Below are 10,000 nucleotides of genomic sequence, written 5' to 3' on the forward strand. Positions count from 1 at the left end.
GTATATATATATAGGTGTATAATGTATAATCTATGTGTGTGTGTGTGTGTGTGTGTGTATATAGGTGTATAATGTATAATCTATATGTGTGTGTGTGTGTGTGTGTGTGTGTGTGTGTGTGTGTATATATATAGGTGTATAATGTATAATCTATATGTGTGTGTGTGTGTGTGTGTGTGTATATAGGTGTATAATGTATAATCTATATGTGTGTGTGTGTGTGTGTGTGTATATAGGTGTATAATGTATAATCTATATGTGTGTGTGTGTGTGTGTATATAGGTGTATAATGTATAATCTATATATGTGTGTGTGTGTGTGTGTATATATATATAGGTGTATAATGTATAATCTATATGTGTGTGTGTGTGTGTGTGTGTATATAGGTGTATAATGTATAATCTATATGTGTGTGTGTGTGTGTGTATATAGGTGTATAATGTATAATCTATATGTGTGTGTGTGTGTGTGTGTGTGTGTGTGTGTGTGTGTGTATATATAGGTGTATAATGTATAATCTATATTTGTGTGTGTGTGTGTGTGTGTGTGTATATAGGTGTATAATGTATAATCTATATGTGTGTGTGTGTGTGTGTGTGTAGGTGTATAATGTATAATCTATATATGTGTGTGTGTGTGTGTGTGTGTGTGTGTATATAGGTGTATAATGTATAATCTATATGTGTGTGTGTGTGTGTGTGTGTGTATATAGGTGTATAATGTATAATCTATATGTGTGTGTGTGTGTGTGTGTGTAGGTGTATAATGTATAATCTATATATGTGTGTGTGTGTGTGTGTGTGTGTGTGTATATAGGTGTATAATGTATAATCTATATGTGTGTGTGTGTAGGCTACAGAGCTGGCTGAGCTCACCTCTAAGATCTCTCTGCTTGAGGATGCAAAGAAGAAGAAGGAGGAAGAGGCAGCTGAGTGGCAGCAGAAGGTGAAGCCCCTTCTTTAACCCCGCCCCCTCTAACAAACTGTTTTCAAGCCACGCCCCCTCCCTGAGAGTCCCGAGAGTCCCGTGCTGAGTTTGTGGACATCGTGTCCCCTGCAGGCCACCACGGTCCAGGAGGACCTGGAGAAGACCAAAGAGGAGCTGAGGAACAAGGTGACGGCTGCCCACGTGCAGGAGCCTGTGCACGGGGAGAGCGACCACGACGAGAGCGACGAGAGCAGCGCCGAGGCCAGTGCTGAGCTGACCGCCGCTGCCACGTACAAGGACCGCAGCGAGGAGGAGAGGATGACGGAGGCTGAGAAGAACGAACGCGTGCAGAAACACCTGCTGGTGAGATGCATACACGCATACACGCACGCATACATACATGCATACATACATACACGCACGCATACATACATACATACATACACGCACGCATACATACATACATACATACATACATGCATGCATGCATGCATACATACATACATGCATACATACATGCATGCATACATACATGCATACATACATGCATGCATACATACATACATACATACATACATGCATACATACATGCATGCATACATACATACATGCATACATGCATGCATACATACATACATACATGCATACATACATGCATGCATACATACATACATACATGCATACATACATGCATGCATACATACATACATACATGCATACATACATGCATGCATACATACATACATACATGCATACATGCATGCATACATGCATGCATACATACATACATACACACACACACACACGCATACATACATACATGCATGCATACATACATACATACATACATACATGCATACATACATGCATGCATACATACATACATACATACACACACACGCATACATACATGCATACATGCATACATGCATGCATACATACATGCATACATGCATACATACATACATACATGCATGCATGCATGCATACATGCATACATACACACACGCATACATACATACATGCATGCATGCATGCATACATACACACACACACACGCATACATACATACACACACACACATGCATACACGCACGCATGCATGCATGCATACATACATACATACATACATACACGCATACATACATACATACATACATACACGCATACATACATACACACATACATACACGCACACATACATGCATACATACATACATACATACACACACGCACATACACACACGCACATACATGCATGCATACATACATACATACACGCACGCATACATGCATACATACATACATACACACACGCACACATGCATACACGCACATACATACATACATACATACATACACACACACACATACACACATGCATACATACATACACACACATACACACACATACACACACATACACACACGCATACACATATGCATACATACATACACACATGCATACATACACACATACATACATACACATACACACACGCACGCATACATGCATACATACATACATACACACACATACACACACATACATGCATACATACATACATACATACACACACGCACATACACACACGCACATACATGCATGCATACATACATACATACATACACGCACGCATACATGCATACATACATACATACACACACGCACACATGCATACACGCACATACATCCATACATACATACACACACACATACACACATGCATACATACATACACACATGCATACATACATACACACACATACACACACATACACACACACATACACATATGCATACATACATACACACATGCATACATACACACATACATACATACACATACACACACGCACGCATACATGCATACATACATACATACACACACATACACACACATACACACACACACATACATACATACATACATACATACATACATACATACATACATACATACACACACACATATGCACGCATACATACGCACACATACATACATACATACATACATACATACATACATACATGCATACATACACACACATGCATACATACACACACATGCATACATACACATGCATACATACATACACATACTTTCTCTCTCTCTCTCTCTCTCTCTCTCTCTCTCTCTCTCTCTCTCTCTCTCTCTCTCTCTCTCTCTCTCTCTCTCTATCTATCTGTCTCTCTCTCTCTCTCTGTCTCTCTCACAGGCTCTAAGTACAGAGTTGGCCAACGCCCGTGACGAGACCAAGAAAACGCAGAATGACATCATCCACGCGGAGAATGTGCGGGCTGGCCGGGACAAATACAAAACTCTGCGTCAGATCCGCTCGGGCAACACCAAACAGCGCATCGACGAGTTCGAGTGCATGTAACCGCCATCAGACGCACCGCAGAGGGCCAGCGGTCCACCACCAACAGCCACCGCACGACTGCACACAAAACTACAGTTCCCACATTCCACTGCTCCTTCAGGGCCAAAGAGAGGCGGAAAATTGCGGCACAAATTCTGACACTCGCAGTGTTGTTCCTCTGGGGATGCTGGGGCCCCCACGGTCTCGGACCAGCTCTCTGTTTATATAGAACCTGACACCTTATGAACAGTGAGCCAAACCTTAGACTTCTGTAGTCACACTGATTCCATTGTAGTAAAGTTTGGAATTGTAATTTAAAATTAACTTTTTAAAAAGGAAAAATGAATTCCGATTTGAAGTGTAATCACATTCCCGAGATTCCATGCTGATGTACTGACACACACACGGGTGGTGATGTCATCAGTTCCATACACTGTGACATCATGGCTCGCGTGTGGACGCTGTGGCTTGTAGTATTGCCATGGCAACGTTTTAGAGCATGATGACCTTTAATAGACTGAATTCTAGACACGCCGCCCCAGGTCCTTCGAGAACAAGAGCGCGATTGTGTGTGGGTGTGTGTGTGTGTGTGTGTGTGTGGGTGTGTGTGTGTGGGTGTGTATGGGTGGGTGTGTGCGTGCGTGCGTGTGTGTATGTCTCCCCCTCACATGTGCCCTCCCTGCGTGTGCCTGCACAACGAACAATTTAAACATCAAACTGTAATTTTTTTAGTTTCATTTGTAGATGTTTAGTTTTTATCTTCTAATCTTAAGCTTTTGTTTTTTTAAGATGCAGGAGGCAGTTTTCACACACGCACACATGCGCGCACACACACACACACACACACACACACACACACACATGCGCACACACACACACACACATGCGCGCGCACACACACACACATGCGCACACACACAAACGCACACACGCACATACACACACGCACGCACGCGCACATACACACACACACACACACACACACACGACAAACTCCTCAGTTGTGTGAATCTTGTTTTAGTTGTAGCTGATTTCGTGCAACATGTACCGACTGTATTAGCTCTCTGACGCTCCCAGTATTCCCAGTATTTCCCAGTATTCCCAAAGCCTTCCATGTTTGTAACCTGTTTGCCATCTCCATCCAGACGCTGTATGCGCTGTTCAAGCGATACAATATCATACCACCTTGTTTTTTTTACGGTTTTCATCTCTGTTGGAATTTAGCTCTTGGATAATCAGAAGTATTTTTAACATGTAAATGATAAAGGTTTGCTTAGAGCTCTTTTGTTGCCATGATGACAGTTATGCACATTCTCTTTAGCCAATCAAGGAACGATAGCTGCTTACAAATGTTTTCAATGACGCTATCAATAAAATATTTAAAAAAAACAATAACCATTATGTCCTTGAGATTTTTGCTCCATTTCACTCTACCACACACGCCAATCTGCTGCAAAGTGAAATCTTCAATGAAAATATCACATTTAAAATTTCAGTTTAAACACCATTTGTTGGTTTATCTGCCATTGATGAGATATAAAAAAAATGCCTGAAACTAAAGGAGCAGAACTAGTAAATGTCAGCGTAGTTGGCAGAAAGGGTGCTTAGACTGACTGCTGAGTCTTCTCACAATAACACACCTCATTAATTACACATGCGCAATGTGTGTGAGTGTGTGTCATGACAACCTGTGTGTGATGGTGCTCCATTATTTTAATGGCTGTGATATTGTGTTTAAGTGTCGTTGTCTGGTGTCACCCTAACAGACTAGATCTGCTCACTGCAATTACACAGACCAGGAGAGAAGGTCACGCCAGAACCCTCACAATGCTCAACACATGGTTCTGAGAGAACGCGTGCGCGTGAAACCTGTAGAATCTCCCCATCCTGCTGTTACACTCAACTGCTGTGCAGAGTTTACTCTACTACTGCAGGGGGGCTTGCTGTGTCAGCATCATTTGGTGAGAATCTGAACAGCAGGATCCCAGTGGACTGTTTTTATGGAGAGAAAAATGATTTGTGTATTTACATATAATACACATTAGAGAAGTGCGAGTGCAGGATGCTCTGGACAGACGTCTTTCATCAGGTGTGTTTATATGGAGAGATGGAAGGTACAGGAAGTGCGCCTCCCCACAGCTGTAGATTAATTAATGTGTAATGTACTCATGTACTCATGCGTAATGTGGTTTAAACATGGTGTTTTATTTATTTACGGTTTTATTTGTTTATTGACCTTAACTGTACTGTTTTAGGTGGATAGTTGAGGCTGGGCTTCAGTTCCTGTCTTTGTGTTGTGTGTTGGAGTTCATAACCCACTTCTGCGTATGAAATGGCACCATTCTGTTTGTGTTTGCAGTGTGCGAGCGTGCGAGCGTGCGAGCTTGCACCTGTCTTCCACATCTCTCTCTCTAGTGCTGGAACTTAGAAATTTTACTATTTAAAAAAAATGCTATATTAAATATTCAATCCCCTTCTATACTTAAAACTTCTCTCCTTAAAATAAAAGTGATGAAGTCTAAATGTTTGTCACTTCACTTTTTTTAGTAACTCTCAGCCATTTATGCTTCCTGAAGTTAAGGAGTGGATGTTCTCATCACTCCTAACGTCGTCTCACTCTAGTGCTACAAGCAGTGACTTCATTATCTTTCAAAATCAAGAAACATCCTGTGGTTGACTATAGTTGCCTGGCAACGACATAGTTTTGAAGGACAGATTGAGGTGAGATTCTGTACAGATGCATGCAAGTGTGTGTAGAGTTCAGAACAGATGTGTGTAGAGTTCAGATGTGTGTAGAGTTTTCACACACATCCACTATGTAACCGCTCCCACACACAGACACCAGCTGTGTGGCCTGGACTGCAGTTTGGAAACACACCATTTAAGGACATGATGACACATGATATATAAAATGATAGGATACAATAAACTTTATTATTAACCCACAAGCCGGAAGAAGAACAATACATACACACCCCTGCGTGTGTGTGTGTGTGTGTAAGAAGGACCCCCAGAAAAGGGCAGTTCCATCCAACTACCAGCCTCTGCATAACATGGAAGCTACTGTCAGGTATCACTGCAGTTTAGATTAGTAGACACAGGGCTCAATACATGAGCTGGGCCCAGATACAGGTGTGTACATTTACCCAATGTGGTTTACAATTATGACTGAGTACAACTTGAGCATTAAGGACCTTGCTCAGGGCCCCAACAGTAGTAACCTGGCAGTGGTGGGACTTGAATCAGCAACCTTCCAATTACAAGTTAAGTACCTTCACCACTGAGCTACTACTGCCCTATGTGTGTATGTACAGGTGTAGGTGTGTACAGGTTGTAAGGAAATATTCCAGAAATATTCCTTCACCCTGTCCCTCTGGTCCACTGTCTGCCTCGTCTACTCTGTTCCTCCTCAGGGTCCTGGGACATGATTCTCAGAATGAGTAAAACAGTCGGAGACACTGAGAAGCACACACACTTTATTCCGAGATACATGAGTGTATATTTACAGAAAAGGGTAAGGAGCTGTAGGGAACTCTAAGACAGGTGTGGGAATGAGCAGGAGTTTGAGGAGCCTGTCTGTGACAGACGATGATGAGCCCTGTACACGGACAGCTAGGCTCTGACAATCTGCAGGTGAGGTGAAGTGTTAGAGATTAAACACCACACACCCTGCTGCACCAGCTGAGATTAAACACCAGACACCCCCTACAGCACCAGTGGAGTTCAAATGCCACACCCCCCCTGCTGCACCAGCTGAGATTAAACACCACACACCCCCTACAGCACCAGTGGAGTTCAAACGCCACACCCCCCCTGCTGCACCAGCTGAGATTAAACACCACACACCCCCTACAGCACCAGTGGAGTTTAAACGCCACACCCCCCCTGCTGCACCAGTGGAGTTCAAACACCACACCCCCCCTGCTGCACCAGCTGAGATTAAACACCACACACCCCCTACAGCACCAGTGGAGTTCAAACGCCACACCCCCCCTGCTGCACCAGCTGAGATTAAACACCACACACCCCCTACAGCACCAGTGGAGTTTAAACACCACACCCCCCCTGCTGCACCAGTGGAGTTCAAACACCACACACCCCCTGCTGCACCAGCTGAGATTAAACACCACACCCCCTGCTACACTGCTCAACGCACTTTATCACAGCATATAATATCTTTAGGTATAAGGGGGACTTTGTATGAATCAGTACCCACAACCGATAATTAAGAGTTAGGCACTGAACACAGCAGCATCAACCTTGCTAGTGTCATTAGTAGACACCATGAACTCTGAGCCCTGTCCTCTGTTTCCACACGTGTGTAAATACAGCACAGCAGTGATGTATTACGACTGGAGGCTGCGAATGCTTCATCTAATCATGGAATATCATGCACAGACATTCACTACAAGGCCTCATCCCACATTAGATTACAGGATTACCAACGTTACATAAAGAGCAAATATATATAACCAGTACAGTAAAGAGGAGCTTGACGTTTAAAAAGCTACAAAATGGTCCTGGAACTCCAACTCTGTCAAGATGCCAGAAGTGAGTGTGTTAGTATGTGTGTGTGTGTGTGTTAAAGTGTGTGTTAAAGTGTGTGTGTGTGTGTGTGTGTGTGTGTTAAAGTGTGTGTGTGTGTGTGTGTGTGTGTGTGTGTGTGTGTTAGTATGTGTGTGTGTGTGTGTGTTAAAGTGTGTGTTAAAGTGTGTGTGTGTGTGTGAGTGTGTGTGTGAGTGTGTGTGTGTGTGTGTGTGTGAGAGAGAGTGTGTGTGTGTTAAAGTGTGTGTGTGTGTGTGTGTGTGTGTGTGTGTGTGTGTGTGTGTTAGTGTGTGTGTTAAAGTGTGTGTTAAAGTGTGTTAACAAGCCATCATTAGATGTCCTGACAGATTGATTTATTTCTAATGTCTCAATGTTATCCTCCCCACTGGCTGTGAGACTGCAATCTTTTTCCTCAGATCTGTTCATTAGAGCAGTTTACAGAAAAGTAGGAAATCTCTTACATAAATGTTCAACCATGTCTCACAGATAACTTCCTTTTATCCTCAGAATTTGGAGTCTTGTCATTAAGTAAATTAATCAAACAGAGTCGTGGCGGATAATATCATCTACGGAGAGGTCTGCGTGAATTGTGTCTGATGTGGGCAACTCATGGGCTTCTGTCCGACATGGAGAACTCCTACTGAACTGGTGAATGTAGACTTGCTGCAGTTCACGTCTGTGAATGGCAGGCTGAAATGAACTGAACGGCACGCTCTGTGTTTGGATATCAGGAGATGAGATACCACAAAAGCTCAGGAAACTGCATGAGGAAACTGCTTTCTTTCTTCATGTCAATGAATAAAGTTACATTTATCTATCACCTTCCTCAGAACCCACGAACACTCTACAATCGGCACACACATCCAGGCACACACAGCGTACTCTCAACTTAAAACCTCAGCCCCTGGGGAATACACACACAGCGTAGTCTCAAACAGAAACCTCAACCACATGGGGAACTGAATCAGGAGCAAGGAGAGGAGAGAGGACACCACCCAGGACAGAACACCACCCACCACTGGGAGAGAGGACACCACCCAGGATAGAACACCACCCACCACTGGGAGAGAGGACACCACCCAGGATAGAACACCACCCACCACCAGGAGAGAGGACACCACCCAGGACAGGAACACCACCCACCACTGGGAGAGAGGACACCACCCAGGACAGAACACCACCCACCACTGGGAGAGAGGACACCACCCAGGACAGAACACCACCCACCACTGGGAGAGAGGACACCACCCAGGACAGAACACCACCCACCACCGGGAGAGAGGACACCACCCAGGACAGAACACCACCCACCACTGGGAGAGAGGACACCACCCAGGATAGAACACCACCCACCACCAGGAGAGAGGACACCACCCAGGACAGAACACCACCCACCACTGGGAGAGAGGACACCACCCAGGACAGAACACCACCCACCACTGGGAGAGAGGACACCACCCAGGACAGAACACCACCCACCACTGGGAGAGAGGACACCACCCAGGACAGAACACCACCCACCACTGGGAGAGAGGACACCACCCAGGACAGAACACCACCCACCACCGGGAGAGAGGACACCACCCAGGACAGAACACCACCCACCACTGGGAGAGAGGACACCACCCAGGATAGAACACCACCCACCACCAGGAGAGAGGACACCACCCAGGACAGAACACCACCCACCACTGGGAGAGAGGACACCACCCAGGACAGAACACCACCCACCACTGGGAGAGAGGACACCACCCAGGATAGAACACCACCCACCACCAGGAGAGAGGACACCACCCAGGACAGAACACCACCCACCACTGGGAGAGAGGACACCACCCAGGACAGAACACCACCCACCACTGGGAGAGAGGACACCACCCAGGACAGAACACCACCCACCACTGGGAGAGAGGACACCACCCAGGATAGAACACCACCCACCACCAGGAGAGAGGACACCACCCAGGACAGAACACCACCCACCACTGGGAGAGAGGACACCACCCAGGACAGAACACCACCCACCACTGGGAGAGAGGACACCACCCAGGATAGAACACCATCCACCACCAGGAGAGAGGACACCACCCAGAACAGAACACCACCCACTACTAGGAGAGAGGACACCACCCAGGACAGAGCACTGTCCACCACTGGGCATGCA

At 45.2% G+C, this 10,000-nt stretch overlaps 1 protein-coding gene across 3 annotated transcripts in view; it reads left to right on the top strand.

The window, feature by feature from the left end:
- msna (moesin a) overlaps nucleotides 1-4,025 on the top strand; it is a 26,108-nt gene extending 22,083 nt beyond the window's left edge. For all 3 annotated transcript variants that reach the window (XM_035527481.1, XM_035527483.1, XM_035527482.1), the window contains 3 exons: nucleotides 853-945; nucleotides 1,060-1,290; nucleotides 3,148-4,025. In XM_035527481.1, the coding sequence (XP_035383374.1) occupies nucleotides 853-945; nucleotides 1,060-1,290; nucleotides 3,148-3,312 (489 nt within the window). In that variant the 3' untranslated portion in view covers nucleotides 3,313-4,025. The remainder of the gene's footprint in view (nucleotides 1-852; nucleotides 946-1,059; nucleotides 1,291-3,147) is intronic.
- The last annotated feature ends 5,975 nt before the right edge of the window (nucleotides 4,026-10,000 follow it).

Source organism: Electrophorus electricus, chromosome 6, assembly GCF_013358815.1.
Source record: "Electrophorus electricus isolate fEleEle1 chromosome 6, fEleEle1.pri, whole genome shotgun sequence".
Taxonomy (NCBI): domain Eukaryota; kingdom Metazoa; phylum Chordata; class Actinopteri; order Gymnotiformes; family Gymnotidae; genus Electrophorus; species Electrophorus electricus.